The sequence below is a fragment of the Polistes canadensis genome, unplaced genomic scaffold (assembly GCF_001313835.1).
Source record: "Polistes canadensis isolate GaletaPanama2010 unplaced genomic scaffold, ASM131383v1 scaffold_20, whole genome shotgun sequence".
NCBI classification, from domain to species: domain Eukaryota; kingdom Metazoa; phylum Arthropoda; class Insecta; order Hymenoptera; family Vespidae; genus Polistes; species Polistes canadensis.
The window spans coordinates 883,857-903,993 of NW_014569567.1; the positions used below are offsets into that span (position 1 = coordinate 883,857).

The 20,137-nt window shown below is 29.7% G+C and overlaps 2 protein-coding genes across 3 annotated transcripts; one reads left to right on the forward strand and one right to left on the reverse strand.

Moving 5' to 3' along the window:
* Nucleotides 1–1,658: 1,658 nt before the first annotated feature.
* Nucleotides 1,659–4,806, reverse strand: LOC106793913 (actin-binding protein IPP). Of its 2 annotated transcripts, none has more exons than XM_014761202.1 (7): nt 4,153–4,806; nt 3,540–4,068; nt 3,299–3,464; nt 2,871–3,217; nt 2,447–2,793; nt 2,139–2,359; nt 1,659–2,064 (listed from the first exon to the last, which is right to left on the reverse strand). In XM_014761202.1, the coding sequence occupies exons 1-7, from the start codon at nt 4,352–4,354 to the stop codon at nt 1,828–1,830; spliced, it is 2,049 nt and encodes a 682-aa protein (XP_014616688.1). In that variant the 5' UTR covers nt 4,355–4,806; the 3' UTR covers nt 1,659–1,827. The 2 variants fall into 2 exon arrangements, with proteins under 2 accessions (XP_014616688.1, XP_014616689.1); XM_014761203.1 differs by having other exon boundaries at nt 4,168–4,805.
* A 4,436-nt stretch (nt 4,807–9,242) lies between these two features.
* Nucleotides 9,243–19,158, forward strand: LOC106793893. Its single transcript, XM_014761171.1, has 19 exons — nt 9,243–9,790; nt 9,903–10,147; nt 10,221–10,514; nt 10,623–10,832; nt 10,931–11,275; nt 11,353–11,744; nt 11,830–12,097; nt 12,182–12,444; nt 12,519–12,729; nt 12,807–13,054; nt 13,137–13,329; nt 13,414–13,568; nt 13,773–14,078; nt 15,007–15,254; nt 15,335–15,650; nt 16,306–16,482; nt 18,137–18,304; nt 18,389–18,611; nt 18,692–19,158. Exons 1-19 carry the CDS (start codon nt 9,681–9,683, stop codon nt 19,006–19,008), a joined length of 4,689 nt encoding a protein of 1,562 aa, XP_014616657.1. The 5' UTR covers nt 9,243–9,680; the 3' UTR covers nt 19,009–19,158.
* The last annotated feature ends 979 nt before the right edge of the window (nt 19,159–20,137 follow it).

Genomic DNA, 20,137 nt, shown 5'->3' on the forward strand with positions numbered 1-20,137 from the left:
CATTAAAGAAAAATTGTGCCTAATATATTTTGCGTCGTTATATGTGTAACGCGTATTCGTCAAATGTATGCGAAATATAGAAAGTCGCGCATACATCTATGTGTATATATATTATATATACACATATACATACGTATAATATATATGTATATATACGTACAAAGTATATATATATATATATATTGATATTTAATGTACAAGACAAGTTGAGAAATTCATTAAAACATGTAAAATGCTATCAGTAGAGAATGCAATAATATTTCCTATACTGCAAAGAAAAAAACAATTTTAGATTCGTGATAAAAATAAAAATTTCCTTAGACTTTAAGCGAGTTTAAAAAGAAATATATATAAAAAATATATATATATATAATTAAATTTTATTTATTATAACTTGAATTTTATTAGGAAAATAAAAAGAAATTTTTTTTCAATTTTGATGATCATCTTAATTTTTTCTTTGTACTATTGTAAACGGAGCAAGAAAAAAAAATTAAAAAGATAAAATTATTATCTTAAAACAGGTTTTATCTTCGATCGTTGAATTCTCACTTTGTAAGATTTAGAGTAGTCGCAATTAAACTATTTTAAGAGATTATAGGTATGTCTATAATATGTAATGTAACAGCAGTTTTTAAATGAATGTAGGCAAGAGTAATGTATATATATAATGATGTGTCGAAAATTTTAAATAAAAAAAAGATGAAAAAAAAAAAAGAAAAAGCAAAATAAAACCCGTCGATTACTTATTTTACGTCTAAACGAAATATTTTAGAATATCTATATTATAAATAACTTTGAAATTATTTAAATGATGTATTCAAAAAGTGGATAGATTAGATATATAATCTTCTAAATGGGCTAAAATAAAAAGTTCATGGATAGATCGACTTAATCATCGATTACTCAACGAAACAAAAGAAATCGTATATAAGAAATGTATACTTTTTATTAACATTTACCTTTCAATTCAAATAAATTTAGCTGTATAAGCAATATTATGCTAAACAGTGATAGACTCACAAAAAGTAAGATCACATGCGCGGGTCATTGAATAAAAGCAAAATACATATATTTATCTTGAAATAGGTTCTTAAATATAACTCGCAGTTGACGAGTATTAGCTCTTTATAACACCTTCCTTCGTGTGATATAATTTTGATTATGTATATATATATTTTTTTCTATTTTTTATTTTATTTTGGCGTGACAAATTTATAGTAGAATAATATTATAACTTTGGTAAATGAGTATATGTAATATAAATGTTGTCAGTCCATTCTACAACTAATAAAATCATTTTATAATAAATCTATTTAAAACATTTGGAAATATTTTTGTTTTTTTTTTTTTTTTTAATGACGAGTAACATCTCATCAGTTGTATCAATAAAGGAGCATTGATAAAATTAATGCAACCTCTTCATATTTTCTTTATAAGTCACATTAGTAGAATAATCATTAATCTTTTTTCTTTTCAAATCACTTAGCACTTTGTTTATATTACAAAAGGAAGTTATTATGTATTATAATTACTTAAATTTTACGTAGGCGTAGTCTATATATAGGAAAATGTTATATTATATATATATATATATATATCTATATATAATATATTGATATATATGTATATATATATATATATATATCAATATATTATTAATTTGAAATACATGATCTTTTTTTTATTTTTTTAAAACACATCCAATTAGTCATGGTGTATGCTCTTGCTCGCATTAACAACTTGCAATGATTTGCAGTTTAGACAGGAACACGTGTATGTATACGAAATATGTATGAAGTGTACAATTTTGTTTGAAAATTTCACTCAAAAGGGAGCAACAATAGCTGCTGCTTCACCTCTGCTGGTTGGTAGTGAAGCACATTCATGCCACTTATTTAAATGTGGGTCATAACATTCTACAGTAGAAATAGTTATCTGTGTACGGTAAAAATTGATTTCTTGTGATTGATCCCCCCCAATAACATATAATCTACTATCAGCTGCAGCAACTGCAGGATATGAACGACCAATGTTCATTGATGCCACCATGCTCCATTTATTCTGTAATGCGATATAATATGTAAAATATACAAAAATTCTTACATAATTACAACACAATGAAACATATTATTTACCTTTTCAAAGGAATACCGTTCAACGGAATTTAGAACTTCTTGATTTTTATTGGTACCACCAACCACATAAATATAACCATCGAGAACAGTAATTCCCATTTGGGATCGTGGTGTTAACATAGGAGCTAAGTTATTCCATTCTCTGGTTACTGGATTATAACTCATCACATCTTGTCGATGCCTACTGTTGTGTGTACAACCACCTACTACATAGATTAATCCTGAATAAAAATAATTTGTAATTATAATAATGTATTATCAATAGTGTGTATATATATATATGTATACATATGTTTTAGAAAATAAACCTTCAAACGCAACAACTCCCATACTGAAACGTGGTTCCGGAAGTTCACCTTCAAGCGTCCAGGTATTAGTAATAGGATCATAAATTTCTATGGAACCACCAATATCTTCCCCTACCCAACCACCAAATGCATATAAGCTATTATCCAAGGCACAAAGTCCGAATTCACATCTGGGTTCTTCCATGCAAGCAATCGATGTCCATACATTATCCCGGGGGTCGTAACATTCACAGTTAGCAATGATACACGATTCCAGTTCTCCTCCAACTACATATACTTTACCATCTAGAAGTGCTACACCTGGTAATATACGTCCTATGCTTATTGGTGCTACTTCGCTCCATTCGCTGTAATTGCCAGAATAACATTGTTATGGCAACATTAAAAGAAAATGAAAAATTGGAAAATCAATGAATTAATGTACCCAGTAAAAGTGTCATATTTTTCAATACTCTCATAAGTGCTTTCAGCAGCTCTGCCCCAACTATCTGCTGCTTGTTCCCTTTTAGATCCACCAATGACCAAAATATTTTTTTTAGCGCAAAGTCTAGGCTGCGCATGAAGTGGTACAAGACATCCTTTGTTACATATTAAATCTTTTTCTATGGAACGCAAAGCAACAATAAGACTGGCATCTTTACATTCCAATATTATCCGTTCTAAACGTGCTAATGAACAAAGTCTCAACCGTATATGACCTAATATTTCAAAGACATAGCAGCGTCGTGCAGGTATATCATGAATAATCCAATTGTATGCAGCTTGGAAGACCTGTACAAAAATATATATATATATTTTTTGTTACTGTAATCAATTCAAGTAATTATCTCGTGAATATGAAATCAATATTACCTGAAATTCAGTGTCGATATGAATTAAATCACTGCTGAGAAAGCGAACAAGATGCTCTTTGGGCAGGTCTAAAAACTCCTCTTCTTGAGAAACTTGAGGAAAATTGACTTGTATAAAGCGTAAGGCAGTCTCTAATAGATCCAACCTATTGTGTGCTTCTGCAAACCTTTATGAGAAATATTACATTAAAATTAAAATTTTTGCTGATTGAAAATATAAAGTTGCCACAGACAAATTGTACCTATAAATTCCAAGGGCATTAGAATAATGAAGTTGTTGTTCTAAGTAAGTAATGCAACCAGAAACTACTTCGTCCAATTCAAGCATATCAGCTGCCGCAAACAATTCTTGAACATTATCTTCAGTAATATCAACATTTCCGGTATAGATAAAGTCTATTAAAAGCGAAAGGATAGAAGCTGATATAGAATGAATTTCCACCAATTCTTGTTGTTCTTCGACAAGGCCACCAGTAAACATAGCATTGAAATAAGCGCTTCCTGCTGCGAGAACTGATCTATGTGCATGAATGATGCTACCATCGGCAACAAGGCCGACATCAGTGAACTGATTCTTTAATCGTTGGCCATTTAAATTTCTCAAAACTTTAGGGGCATATTGTCCAACTGCGTATACAGTACTAGTGGCATCTGAAGTTGGGCTTACAGGTTGTGTAGCAAATCCCATATTATTAGAGTTGTGTCCATTCTTTAATGGCGGTACTGCACCATCAGCCATGAAACCATCAAGTTGAACTTTGTCCACTGTTCCTAGATAATATTATATGTATATATATATAGACATTATGTATGCATCTGAGAGATGTTTAAAAATATATTAAATAGTATAATTACCATAGATGTACTTACGGCATATACGAGAAAGCACCTTATAGACGCTATGAAACGACTTAGCGTTATTTTTCCCCTTTAAACGCATCACTACCGCCGCATTTTCACTCCAATTAAATGATTTATTAACTCCAACTCTCATGTACTTACATATGTCATCTATCTTTATCTTGGAAATAAGTTTATCACGTATTGAAGATGACATACATTAGATAACCTACTAAAAATATCGAACAATCTTTGAAATCATGACAGTAATTGTAACCTTCTCATATTTGTTTTTCTCTATTAATCTCATTTGTCATCTCTTTCTCTCTTTTTCTCTTTATTTCTTTCTTTTTCACTAATCACACTGGAGACATTATAAGGTAAAGAAGCATAGTTGGCTAAAGTAATTTGTAAATATCCTTTCGCACCACACCTATTAAGCAAAATCGCAAATCTTCTTTTACTCTTACTCGCATTAGGGTTTAATCTTTGGATTTATCTTTATCTCAAAATATATTTTACTATGTCAAATAATAAGAACTTGGTTTCTTCTCTAAACCTATCCTTAAATTCACTATCAATGTTCTTACTCTTGTCATTCGATTTTGCTAATTCGATTACAATAAAATTATAGGTTCGTCGGCTTTCTAGGAGTACCAACCACGAAACAGGTCATCGTGTGTATTATGTATTGTTATATACATTACTGTACACACTTTAATTAAACATCTAAAGGGAGGATGCGCAACAAGAGATACACTTAGTGATTTCCTAGAAATTTAATAAAAAATCACTAGCATTACGCAAATGTTGAGTCAAATAAAAAATATTTGTAGTTAATATGTACAACTTCTTATTTAAGTAATTATAATATTCGCATACTTATGAATTTTCATATTACGAGTAAGGAATTATTAGAAAAAATTAATAATAATTATGAAAAAAAAATAAATTGCACGTTTTAATTTGCGCGCGATTAAAGGTACTGTTACGTTATACGCTAGAGAGCACTACCATCGAGTAATTTTTTAAAGTTGACGTTACATCTATATAATTTATACATTAGAAGTATTTCATAATTTATCATGGCGTAAAATTCAAATGTCGTTCTTTAAAAGAATATATACTAACAGGAATACAATATAGTATAGTATAGTTGAAAAAGATTAAAACATATTCCAATAATTCAAATATTCTACAAGAACTACTGTAGACATCATAAAATGTAGGATTCTACAGAGGACTCAGTGGTAAGAAACAATTTAAAATTGTATTGATTTATAAAAAAAGAAAAAAAGAAACTAAATGCCGAACCATACATCTTCATTCAACGCATATAATAAATATAATATATAATTATAATTTTAATAGAAAACGTAAACACGTGTATATATTATTCTATTAAAAAATATTATCAGTTAGAAAGGAATTTAATTGAATCGATTTAAACGTAATAAAAATAATGTTTGTTATCTCGAATCTCTTGATAAGAAATCGATATCTTTGTTCCATTACTAGAAGTTTGCGCATTCAATTGAAACTAGAACCCTTTCATTAATAAATCTGTATATATTTTGTAAATATCGTCTTAGATATAACACGATAGAGAGTTTAGAATCTCTTTTTGGGTCGTGTCGAATATTACGAATATCTTTTAATGCGATCTTTTTCTTTTTATATTCCTCAACCTTTTTCTATTCAAGTTGATCTTTTCTCTCCCTCTCACTATCTGTATGTATCCGCCACTCTCCTCGTGAAAGTTAACATAGTAAGCTTGGAGGAACTCGAATGCGGGGGCATTCGTGAATCGTCGTCCTATACACCTTCTTGGTAGATCCGTAAAACCACATCGCCAGTCGTTCGTCTACCGATTACCTCTGACTTCGGACTTTCACTTTGAGAGCTACCAAGTATCTCTGTCTTTTTTCCTCTTTCTATTTCTCTCTTTCATTTATTGTCTCTATCTAACTAATTTTTATACCTTCCTTTTTATACCTTTTATATCTTTCTTTTTTCTTTCTTTTCTTTTTCCCATTCTTCCATCGTTCGCCAAATAAGAACCATTACGTAGTGATCGTTGTTGTGTTAAATGTTTTTTAAAAAAAAAAACGGATACTGTGAGGGAACGCAAAAAAAAAATAACAACAAAAAATGCGATTTTGTTTCACCGAGTGTATTTCGCTTTGAAATGAAATATACGCGTGAGACGATTTGAATTATAAAAAAAAATTATAAAAGTGAATGAAAATAATTACGAGCTATATAATGTTTGAATAATTTCTTCGAATGTATTAACTTCCGATCACGTATAGTCTTACTGTACTATCGAGAAGAATTGTGAAGATCCCCATTCATTAATAACAGGTAAGAGTTTTTTTGTTTCTAATTTTAAATATTATTCATGTTATAATAGTTACGATATTGTATCTTTGGTATCACTGTTATAAAGTATATCTTGATTATTTGGATTTTTCGCGAGTTAGAACGATGACGAGAAATATTTTTTTTTTTTTTTTTTTTAATTAAATCTTTTTCTTTCTTTCTATATATATATATTTCTATTTAGCAATTTTATCCGAATGATGACTGTAGTCATCGTTGAAGAGATTTTTATTAAATGAGATTGTCTTTGTGACATTGTTGCATCAATAACTTGCTATGTTTCTTACCTTCCCCCCCCCTCCTCCCTTCCTTTCTCTTTTATTTTATTTCACCTTTATTAAAATAAAAACGGATTTCTTATCTAAAGTACGATATACATCCGGCATTGGCTTCAGATGAATCAGAAATTCATCATCAAGATTGTTATTTTCTTGTTATGTTAAAGGTTTTTTTTGTTATTTATATATGTTATTCTATAAAATCCACGTTTTTCCACATTAATTGTAACATATATACATATATATATATATATTAACTACGTTGGTATGTATATTGGAATCGCGTTTCGCTTTTTATGACGATCGAATGTTTCATAAAAAAGAAGAGAAAAAGGTGAACTAAAGCAGAGGGGAAAGGGAAGAGATAAATGTCAGAGATATCAAAATATTGTATCAGATACGGTGTAATATAATCTTTAATAATAGACGTATACTCTTCGGATTGATCTTCGTAATGATTAGAATTAAGTTTAACTAGTAAGTTGTGTGACACATTGACTACAGTTTTTTAATAGTTTTTGTCTTTCGAAAAGTAAATAAATTTGATGATTTGATCACGTTCAGTTTCGATCGTGATGCGATTCGTTGTCGGTAGTCAGACGTAAGTACATTATTATTTTTTATTATCCAAAAAAAGGTATGCCATTTTGAAAATGGTTCATTGAGTATTTAGATGCATTTAATTGATTAATACATATAATGTCATAATAAACCTTTAATCGTTTTTATATTTAAATAAATAATAGTAGTATATTTTATAATAATTGGTATTTTATATCTATAATGAATAATATTTATTAATACTACATATAGTATTTTATTATTAATATATTTTGTATATTGAAAATTCTGATATTACTCATCAATTCAATAACACGATGATCTGTAAATCCGGTTGTCCCCTTTTAATACCTTTTCTTTTTCTTTCTTTTTGGGAAAGTTTAGTTTAGTAGAAACAAGGAAAGTTTATTTTAATGTAATGATGCAACCCGATGAAACATAATTCCGATTAATTATATACGCAAATTCCTGAATTTATAATTACTTTAACGTATCGCGTAATAAAATTCATTTACAAATACATTTCTTTTTTACATGAAATATATTTTTAAAGAAGAAATGTAATTCTTTGTTTATCTTTGTGTAATCTTTCTCGAAGATTCAGAAGAAATAATAATTGTCCATTATAAGATAGTACGATCAAACTAGGCTATTACCGAAAAAATAACGGAACTTGCTTGTGTCAATAGCGAGGTCGACGTACGACTTCTTCTTTTACCGAAACCGTCCTCGTACTTACTATGAATTATTCAAAATAAATAAATTATATTCAATCATGTGTGAAAATACAATAAATTCCATTCATTTCTATTATCTTTTATCAATCAATCTATTTGCACAATCAAGAAAACGTAATATCCGGAAAATAATGGAATAGAAAAAAATGCATTGATTCTTCTATAAAATTCGATAAGACATTTTTCAATTTGCAATCGATTTATATCGAAGCTTTTATCGTATCTTCGCAACATTCCTAACTCACTTTTGCATCGATAAAAGCTTGCAATTATTTATAATAAAAAAATGTAGAATATTATAATTATTTAATTGAATAAATGAATAATGCAACAAAGAAAAGAAAAATTCATATTTTCTTACAAATAATATTAGCAATTATTAAAGGAAAAGTAGAATCTATGTTAAATAGAACGTGAACTTAGAAAAAAAAAAACATGTTTGATCGTAACAGATGTTAGGAAAATAGAAGTGAAACTATATGCAAATAATGTATACGTTAAAATTGAATGAGAAAAATATGAGATGCACAAACATCCCAAGTAAGTTTTAGCTAAAAGCGAAACAGCGTTGCAGAGGAGAGTAAGTATAGTGCATACTATTCTTAGAAGATAGTGGTACATTTAAAAATTGGGAAAAGGAAAAGAATGTTGAACAACGACTCTAACAAGAAAGGGAGATTTGTGTAAGTGTGCTTATATGCATGTATATATATATATAAGTATGTCGAGGGTCGTACAAGAAGCCAATACTGCAACGTATCTCGAGGGCGGTAACCTACACTGCCAGTTGTCTTGTGGATGGCCTTGCTACATTATCTGCCGCGTGTTTCGTTTCCTTTCACTTTTAATAGTCAGGAACCAGAAACCTTCTCGGATCTCCTTGTACAAGGATACAATATATAAAGGATAGAAGAGAAAAGAAATTCTATTCTTTCAGATATAATCTTTCTTTTCTCATTATATTTTACCATCGTACATTAATTATTAGTAAACAAATATAAAACATGTGGAAAGTTTTTGCGGGAAGATCTTTTTATTCAAAAAAAAAAAGGAGTACGATGAAAAATTAATTTATAAAAACATTTAATATATGTAATTATTTATTTTTTTTTTATATAAAAGTAGAGAGCGATATTTTAATTCGATATATACTTATATTAAATGAAAAAGAAAAACAAGTATTTATATATAAATACATATACTATATACAATAGTTGCAATGGATTAACTTACAACATCGTTTACTTATTATGGGTAAGGAGAGAAAGCTGATAGACAACAAATCCGTTACGTGGCACGTCACTGAAATATCTAGAGCGAAAAAGGTTCCGCATCGGTCATTACTTCTTCTCTCTGTTTATTTCGTTAAGGTTTATTGAATATGACGATATGTCTATTTTTATTAATAAATATATCTTTCATTTTTCTTATGTACTCTTCCTTTTTTATGTCCGCATTTTTGATATTAGAGTATAATTCAACATTGATATAACAAAAACGTATTTTTTGACTTCAATAAATTGATCAATAAAATGACCACGAATTTCTTTATTCAAATGTTTGAATTTTTTTATTTTTATACAGAATGTCAAAAGCTCCGAAACACAATGGCAGCATACACGGTGGTGGGGTCACCGGACCAGACGATTTTTCCGATGGAGAAAGCACCCCTGTTATTCAAGATTATGCCGAAAGGTAATAAAACTTTATCATTTATTCGACCGAATTAGAAAAATATATTAATTTTTTCTTTGTATTTTTTATTGATTAAAATTACCACATTTTATTTGTTTTTTTTTTCTCACAGCAGAAGACCCGTCGAGGAAACGAAAGAATGGGACGTGTTTAGAAACCCGCCACCGAAAATCGATTCGGGTTCAATGGCAAATCAAAAATGTCTTGAAAGGACCGTCCAATTAACAAAAGTTTTCATTTATTTACTCGTTTTCATAATTGTATTAGTCAGTGGTGTAATATCCAAAGGAACGATCTTTTTTATGACATCCCAATTGAGATCGGATCGTAGAATCCTTTACTGTAACAAGGATTTAGGTAATACTTTTATACATATAATAATTTATATGTCCTAGTAACAATTGTAAGATGAATATTACATTATTCGTAGGTCGAGAAAAAGAATATGTAGCTACGTTACCAGAAGAAGAAAGAATCGCATGGACATGGTGTATTATAATCGCATTTGCAGTACCAGAATTTGGTGCTTTGATACGTAGTTTACGTATATGCATTTTTAAATCATGGAAAAAACCACCATACTCTCATTTCTTCCTTGTCTTCCTTATGGAAACATTTCATGTCGTAGGACTGGCCTTAATGTTTTTATTAATTCTTCCAGACATCGATGTTGTAAAAGGAATTATGTTAACTAATTGCGTCTGTTTTATACCTGGATTATTAGGTACATAAGATTCAATATATTTTTCCTTTTAATTATCAGAAACGATATATTTTTCTTATTAAATTAATTTTACGAATGATTTTATATTCCTGAATGTACATATTCCAGGACTCTTATCACGGAACAAAAATAAAGACGAATCAAAGACGTTTATTCTCGTACTAGTTGACCTCGCTGCATTAACTGCTCAAGCAACGAGTTTCGTCCTTTGGCCTCTGCTAGATACATCAAAATCTTCTTTATGGATTGTTTCGCCAGCTTTAATACTTGTATCATGTGGTTGGTGGGAGAATTACGTTTCCATGCAAAGCAGTATTGGTAAAACTCTTAATTTATATATTAACTAGACTATTAATTTATAACTTTTAACAAATTTTTCTCGTTATTTTTACTATTTTTATATTTATTTGATACAGGCTTCGTCCAAATGCTGGCTCGAGTAAAGAGAGAATTGAGACTGACTAGATATTTTACGTACATGTTCGTTTCATTCTGGAAGATTATAGCATTTTTCATTAGTGTTTTAACTATATTACATTTAAGAGGGGAAAATATTGGTCACTTATTTACAATGTTTGGTACTGCTTTTGGAGAACATAAAATAATTGTACACGCAACGGTAACACAAACTATCAATGGTACATTGGCAGATCTAAAAGACATTTTACCAAATAGCGACATTGACATTATGGCCGATTTCAATACACCAATTTATGTCTTATTGTTACAAATATTTAGCGCATATTTCGTATATATTTTTGGTAAATACAAATGAAAATCATAATTTTATTATTATGTTTTTAGAGATAATTATTTTTAATGAATACTATGTTTTTAGGTAAATTCGCGTGCAAAATTCTGATCCAAGGATTCAGTTATGCATTCCCTGTAAATTTAACAATACCCGTAACTATTTCTTTGCTAATTGCTGCTTGTGGTCTACGTAATAGTAATCCTTGCTTTTTTCACGGAATTATTCCGGATTATTTATTTTACGAATCACCCCGTTTATATTTCTTAAACGATTTTATAACACAACAATATGGCTGGGTTTGGTTACTCTGGTTGCTCTCACAAACTTGGATAACTTTACATATTTGGACACCAAAATGTGAACGTTTAGCAGCTACTGAAAAATTATTCGTTGTACCGATGTATGATTCATTATTGATCGATCAATCGATGGGTTTGAATAGAAAGAGAGACGATCAACCAGAAGTTAAAGTGGAGGTCAGTATTGTACTGGTTTTTATAAAAAATAAAAAAAACATAAATGAAATTGTTGGATCTATAGCAACGTTCTGTTATCATTTAGGACTTGGCAGAGATAGAAAAAGAAAAAGGTGATGGAGATTATGAGACTATATATGAGCAAACAGATGGTTCAACCACTCCACCTTCCACTGTAAAAAGTAGCGACCACGTGACCAGAATATACGCGTGTGCAACTATGTGGCATGAAAACAAAGAAGAAATGATGGAATTTTTGAAAAGTATATTGCGATTAGACGAAGATCAATCAGCTAGACGCGTGGCACAAAAATATCTTAAAGTCGTTGATCCAGATTATTATGAGTTCGAAAGTAAGTTAAATAATTCAATAATGAAAATGTATGTTAGATATATACATATAAGTTTCGCAATTAACTTAATTATTTTTTGTATAGCTCATATTTTCTTCGACGACGCTTTCGAATTATCCGATCACGACGAAAACGAATCACAAGTTAACCGATTTGTGAAATTATTAGTTTCAACGTTAGATGAAGCAGCTACTGATGTTCATCGGACAAGAACGCATGTCAAAGATCCAAAAAAATTCCCGACACCTTATGGTGGAAGATTGGTATGGACACTTCCTGGTAAAACTAAAATGATTGCTCATTTGAAAGATAAAAGTAAAATTCGTCACAGAAAAAGATGGAGTCAGGTAAAATCGTTTTTGTATTTTCCTATTATATTTAAAAATAGAAAAATCGATAAATGATTATAATATTTAATTAGGTCATGTACATGTATTACTTGTTGGGACATCGATTAATGGAATTACCAATTAGTGTAGATCGTAAAGAAGTAATCGCCGAAAATACGTATTTATTAACATTAGATGGTGATATTGATTTTCAACCGACTGCTGTCAAACTTCTTGTTGATTTGATGAAAAAGAATAAGAATCTTGGTGCGGCATGTGGTCGTATTCATCCAGTTGGTTCAGGTATATTGTTTGATTTTAGTGTTTTTGACATCTCTATTTATAAAATATTAGAAACTATAAATAATATTGATGTTTAGGTCCTATGGTTTGGTATCAAATGTTCGAATATGCGATTGGCCATTGGTTGCAAAAGGCAACAGAACACATGATCGGCTGTGTACTTTGTAGTCCTGGTTGTTTCTCTTTGTTTAGAGGAAAAGCATTGATGGATGATAATGTTATGAAAAAGTATACAACAAGATCAGATGAAGCTAGACATTACGTGCAATACGATCAGGGAGAAGATCGTTGGCTTTGTACATTACTTTTACAACGTGGCTATAGAGTATGTTAACCATTTTAAAGATATTGTTTTATTCAAGAATTTTTATATAATACAAATTAATAATGAGATAATATTTGATTAGGTCGAATATTCAGCGGCAAGTGATGCTTACACTCATGCGCCAGAAGGATTTAATGAATTTTATAATCAACGTCGTCGATGGGTACCTTCAACTATAGCTAATATTATGGATTTATTGATGGATGCCAAACGGACTATTAAAATCAATGACAATATTTCTCTCCCATACATATCTTATCAGATTCTTCTAATGGGTATGTTCCATACAATTTAAAAAGAAAATCCGATTTTTAATAATTTTCCAAAATAATCTTATTTCTTATTAAAATGTATTACAGGTGGTACTATACTTGGACCAGGTACCATCTTCCTTATGTTAGTGGGTGCCTTCGTAGCGGCTTTTAAAATTGACAATTGGACAAGTTTTTATTATAATATTATACCTATTCTATTGTTTATGATCATTTGTTTTACGTGCAAGTCAAACATACAGGTAAGCTTATCGTTAATATTTTTATAATCTGAATTTATTGTTTTTTCATAATTAGCTACGTTTGATGTATGTATGTTATTGTTATTGTTATTGTTATTTTGTCAGAGTATAAGTTTGGATACAAAAATAACATATTATATAAAATTTCAATTAGAACGTTCTCATAATTGTTTTGTCCACGTATAAGTGTGTTATACTTTTCAGCTTCTCTGTGCACAAATATTATCTACAGCTTATGCTATGATCATGATGGCCGTAATCGTAGGTACAGCTCTCCAGCTCGGAGAGGACGGCATAGGATCACCATCAGCGATATTTTTAATATCATTATCAGGATCATTTTTCATAGCAGCTTGTCTGCATCCTCAAGAATTTCTGTGTATCGTTCCTGGCATCATATATCTTTTATCAATCCCATCCATGTATCTTCTTCTTATATTGTATTCAATTATAAATCTAAACGTTGTTTCATGGGGTACTCGAGAAGTTCAAGTGAAAAAGACAAAAAAGGTTTGTCCAATTCAAAGATTCTTTTCATTATTTAAGTGCATGCCATAATATATATCATAACACGGAATTAATTCAGAAAAGCGGTCATTACACGTCATCAATAATCATTAATCATTTGTAATGCGAACAAACGTGTATAATAAGCTTTTTATCATAATCACATTAGAAACTATTCGTTAAAGAATTCATATGTAATCTCTCCTATAGGATCACGATCATATATATGTATGTGTATATGTATCACTATGTTGGAGGCGTGGGTTTACATAAATGTCGGTGAAGGTAGCAATTAATGGCTGAATGTGTTAATATTGAATTATGTCAATGTATACCAAGCTGTCTCACAAAAAAATCACTATGTTCGTTAAAACGTAAAAGATTAATTCTAAATAAATACCTAACTTACGAAAGGGATACAACAGGTTTTCATGGCTGGAATTCTTAGCACCTTCTATGGTTTGGTAATGGTTGCCGTTATAATTGGTATTGCGATAAGTATCGTAGAAGACAGTTTGCTCTCTCCCTCCGCGATGTTTCTACTATTGGTGGTGGCACAAATGGTGATAGCAGCAATTCTTCACCCAAGAGAAGTAAAATGTTTAATTTTTGGAATTATATATTACATAAGCGTACCTTCGATGTACGTTTTACTAATCATATATTCAGTATTCAACCTGAACGACATTACTTGGGGCACAAGAGAAGTCAAAGCGAAGAAAACGAGGGCGGTAATTATCCGATAAAACTAACAAATTAATCATTTAGAATAAAATAATAACGCTTACTTCTTACACTATCATGTAGAATTAAATTATTATATACAAAAATGCTTTAAAATTTTCTAACAATTTATTTTTATCTATTAAGAAAAAATCATACAACTTCTTATATAACTATTTGTACATATTATATCATATACTTCCTTTAGGAATTGGAACAAGAAAAAAAAGAAGCAGAGGAAGCCAAACGCAAGGCTAAACAAAAATCATTATTAGGTTTTCTCCAAAATGGTGCTGGGACAAATAACGACGATCAAGGTTCAATCGAAATTTCTTTGGCTAGCCTATTTAAATGTATGTTCTGTACACATGGAAAACCTTCGGATGAAAAACAACAACTTGTTGCTATTGCCGAGTCATTGGAACAACTTGGCAAAAGATTGGAAAATATCGAAAGGTATGTGTATAGGAAAATAATTCCTCTCAAAAAGTATTAATATACTATAATGTGTAATTTATTTACTAAATTATTAACAGGACCATTGATCCGCACGGACATGTTTCTGGAAGAAGACGAACATCTTCTATAGGTGGTCATACAAATGATGTATTGGGTGCCATAGGTGAAGATCCAGCCGAGGATGAAGAATGTAACAGTGAAACAGAAACGGTAACAAGCCAACATTCGGAAGAAAATCGTGATGGTAGTAACTTCCTCACAAGACCTTATTGGTTGAGCGACGAAGGATTGAAAAAAGGTGAAGTGGAGATCTTGTCTCTTCAAGAAGAACAGTTTTGGAAAGATTTGCTTGAAAAGTATCTCTTTCCAATAGACGAAGACAAAGCGGAGAAGGTAATATACGAGACAACATTTTTGTTTCACGATCCCTAATTCGGAATTGAAAATATTCGAAAAGATGTTTTTTAATATTTTGGATAGTATATAAAAAAAGCTGCTTTTTATTGGGTTAGTATTTTGAATAAATGGCCAGTATTTATCATCTATTTGAGATACTGATAAAAAATATTTAAGAAATATTGAATGAACAAATATTAATATATAAAAAAATATCTTAATATCAAACTTTTACATTTGCCTGTTGGAAGATTAGTGCATTTACATTTTTGTATTAGAAAAAACAGCAAAATATTAATGAATTTAAAACTACTTGCGTCAGGCACGAATCGCTAAAGATCTAAAGGACCTACGCGACCAGAGTGTGTTTGCTTTCTTTATGCTGAATGCCCTCTTCGTCCTGATCGTCTTTTTGCTCCAACTAAACAAAGACTTGTTACACGTGAAATGGCCATTTGGTATCAAGATGAACATCACCTATGATGAATCCTTGCAAGAGGTAAAGCCAAGCTCCGTCGCAGTGCCGTAAATCCTATGCTTTGATGATTTCCATTGTGAAACAAACAAAACAACATGGATTGCTGGGCCACTCGACGGAGCTTTTATTCTACATTTCTAATATGTTTTTTTCTTTTTGTATCGTCTCACTTAGGCCCGTATAGCTGGTGACCTGATTGAGCTGCGTAACAAGAGTGTCTTCGCATTTTTAATGTTCAATGCCTTATTCGTACTGATCGTATTCTTGCTACAGCTGAATAAAGATCAATTACATATCGTGTGGCCTCTTGGCGTCAAGACAAACATCACCTACGTTGAAGAAACGTCGGAGGTATCGAGTATTCCCGAAAATGGCAAAAAAAGGATGAGCAGTACCTCGTTGATGGAATTTCAGTGTGCTTTCAGTTATCATCTCTTTCTTTAATCAAACAAATATTTGAAAAAAATTTCCATTTTCTAATTAAATGAGAATGAAAGCACACAGAACTAAACCATAATTACGTGGTGACTGCATTTGTCCACTTTACGAATATGTGTTTGTCAATAACATTATTCGTATAATGGCACGTGTAAGAGGTTTTAATATTAATAAATGCCTTGCATAGGTTTCCCTGGTTGGATCGGATTGTGGGTGTGCAGAAAAACTTCTAGTCCACTGACTGAAACTCTTAGTGACTAAGCGATAACATTTTCATCCTACATGTATGATACTTTATCCGCATACTCCATCCTCAATTTGTTTTTCTTTTTCCAGCTGTTCAAGGAAAATTAATTTCCTTCTATAAATCGTATATATTCATCAAATCTAATTATTTTAAATAACTATCTAAAAGGATTTATCATTTTTACAGGAATTCAGGATATGACTGCTCTTATTTGTCTTGCTTCTTTTCATATTTTTGTTGTCATAAGGTTATAACAAGTATATACTTACATGCATTTCAAACGTAAATGCGTAGAAATAGTTTATTCTTTGACTAATTTCACGTTTCTTAGATACGCGAAAATAAATTATAAATGAGAATTTAAAAACGAGATTAATAATGTGACTACTATTTTCTTGATAGCGATAGATTATCATTTATATGCATATACTTCATACTTATACTCAGATTTAATTTTTGATATTTAAATATCCTTAGTTCTCTCCATTTTTATCCTAAGCCTATTAAAAACAAATCAATGTTTTTCCATGCATTCCTCTTTATGTTTTGGGATAGGTCTAACTGATCCTTCACTGCAAGAGGTGTAGTCAAATTCGAGCACCACTAATGCATTATGTGATATATATGTATATGCTTTTTATGTCTATTTACATATATAAGTATACGTGTATTTATGTATATAAATATTTTAGAAGAAATATAATATGACATATAGTCACATCGCTTTTATCACAGTGATAAATTAATTATCTTTTTTTATATTGTTTGTAAAATTTTTAATAATTATATCTACACTCGTGAAATTTATTTTGTGAAGAAACGATGGAACTTAATCCCAAATCTAACTTTTATCTGGTAACAGAACTTACTAGTAAAGTGTTTAGTAACCACATTATTAACAATATTATAGATATTGTTTCAGTTTATGTATAAAACTTGCGATGTAAATAAATTTTTATAATCAACAATAGGTACATCTAATTTTTGATAAAAATTGAAAACCATACATGCGTATATTTAAAATGTTTACATTATTTTTTAATAATGTTTTATATATTTTTATAAAGTGAACTTAAAATTTTGTATTACATTGTACCTAATGTTGATACTAATATCAATAATTCACATTAAATAAATGTACATTATATATATATGGTAAAATGATATTAACCATTAAAATAAATTTGTTATATAAAACGAATACTTACGCACAAACGCATGCAATGCACATGCGAGCATGAATATTCGTATTACTTATTATATATATATATATATTTTATACTAAATATTAATAATATTAATAATATTTTAATATTTCAGGTACACGTTACCAAAGAATACTTGCAACTTGAACCTATTGGTCTGGTGTTCGTGTTCTTTTTTGCATTAATTCTAGTCATTCAGTTCACTGCTATGCTGTTTCATAGATTTGGTACTTTTGCTCATATCTTGGCAAGTACCACATTGGATTGGTTCTGCTGCAAAAAAGTACGTCTTTGTTTAATTAAAGTTCAAATAAGTGATTAAGTTAATAAACTCCAAAAAATAAATTTGTGTATTTTCCTATTAAAGGATGTCACAGAGGACACTTTATCTTCTCAACAAGCAGTGGATATGGTTAGAGATTTACAAAAATTAAATGGTATGGAAGGTGATTACGATGAAGGTAGTGGCAATGGACCTGGTAGACGAAAGACAATAAGAAATCTTGAAAAGAGTAAACGAAAGGCACAATCAATAAATACACTTGATGTTGCATTCAAACATCGCTTCTTTAGTATGTCTGAAGGTGCAGGTAAGTAACTTATTAACGATTAATGATGGTGATTTATAATCAATAATAATAATCAATAACTTTAATTTTCCTTTTAATAGGCTTGCCTGGAAATATGTCTACGCGACATTCAGTGAAAGCTTTTAAGGCCTTAGAAAGTCGACGAACAAGTTTAATGGCAATGAGAAGAAAATCACAAATGCAAACTTTAGGAGCCGTTAATAAATATGGAGTAGCAGGTAATCCTCTTGGTATACAAGGACGACCTTCAAGAAGTAGTCAAATATCCATAAAGGATGTCTTTGAAGATCATGGACATACAAATCCCGCTTATGAACCCGATGAAAGCCCTAGAAATAGTTTGAGATTACAAAATCGTAATCAACATAGTTGGCGTGAAGCCAACACTAATGTTTAACGTTACAATGATGAACAAACAAATTGAAAATGCATTCAATTTCCAAAATTGAGAATTATAATCAATTGAATAATAGCATAAAAATAGTAATTAAATATAAATTGCAGTTTTTATTTTTCCGCTCTATATCAGCGTATTGGAGAAATAATATATGTGGTTTTTATTTGATGTAATATTTATTCAAGTGAGAAATTAATATAGTTCAAAAACAAATTATAGTATATGGAACACAATCAAAATTGCTATCAAATTTGTTTAATATTGATCTTAATTTTTTAATTTAATATGTGTATTTTCATAAGATAATGAATAGAAAATATCTATTTGCATCTATGTTTTATTAAATGATATACTCATAAAAGCAAAAACAACAAAAATTGACTACGATAAAATAAATATATTTATATGTTCTACTATTTATCTTACATGTGATAAAATTAGCATTTAAATTGTATATGTTACGCGTACATACACATATACTATTGTATATGTATATACTATTGTATATGTATTGTGATTACCTATGACAATACATTGCATTAAAAATACATTTTTTTTAAATTTATATATTCTGTAAGAACATAATTTGTATCTAAACAATCCTGTATAATCCTAAATTTTAAATTGATTTTGTATTGAATTAAATCATATATATATAATACATGACATATATATATATATATTTTAAATGTATATTGAATCTTATTGTCATAATTGTTTAAGCGCTTCTGTCATTAAAGCAACATAAGCCATTGTCATATAATTATTAATTGCATGATATATCGTCCATTCTTGATAAAATTCTTCGCTTGGAAATAAAACAGTTGTTGTTGCATAGAAGATATTAGCTAATAAACCATAATTATTATTGTTTAACAACCTAAAATAACGAATATTTTTTATGTAATAAACATTAGATCTTTTTTTGCAAATGATCTCCAAACTTACATAACATAGCCAGTGGTCAATAATTCAAGGAATACAAATATTTCAGATACTTCATTAAATGAACTTCTTTTGTATGATAATCTGATGACTGAATGGTCATTCTATTGAAATTAGAATATCAGTAACTATTTCAAAGAAAAAAAAAAGAGAGAGAGAGAGAGAGAGAGAGAGAGGAGAGAGA

What these genes read in the sequence shown, in the direction of transcription:
- LOC106793913 (XM_014761202.1), bottom strand. Translation starts at nt 4,354, where the DNA reads ATGTCATCTTCAATACGTGATAAACTTATTTCCAAGATAAAGATAGAT. An exon ending in ATGCCGTAAGTACATCTATG is followed by an intron (nt 4,069 to 4,152) that starts GTAATTATACTA and finishes AATATTATCTAG; the next exon opens with GAACAGTGGACAAAGTTCAA. An exon ending in AACGGTATTCCTTTGAAAAG is followed by an intron (nt 2,065 to 2,138) that starts GTAAATAATATG and finishes ATCGCATTACAG; the next exon opens with AATAAATGGAGCATGGTGGC.
- LOC106793893 (XM_014761171.1), top strand. Translation starts at nt 9,681, where the DNA reads ATGTCAAAAGCTCCGAAACACAATGGCAGCATACACGGTGGTGGGGTC. An exon ending in TTTTATACCTGGATTATTAG is followed by an intron (nt 10,515 to 10,622) that starts GTACATAAGATT and finishes TACATATTCCAG; the next exon opens with GACTCTTATCACGGAACAAA. An exon ending in TTTTACAACGTGGCTATAGA is followed by an intron (nt 13,055 to 13,136) that starts GTATGTTAACCA and finishes ATATTTGATTAG; the next exon opens with GTCGAATATTCAGCGGCAAG.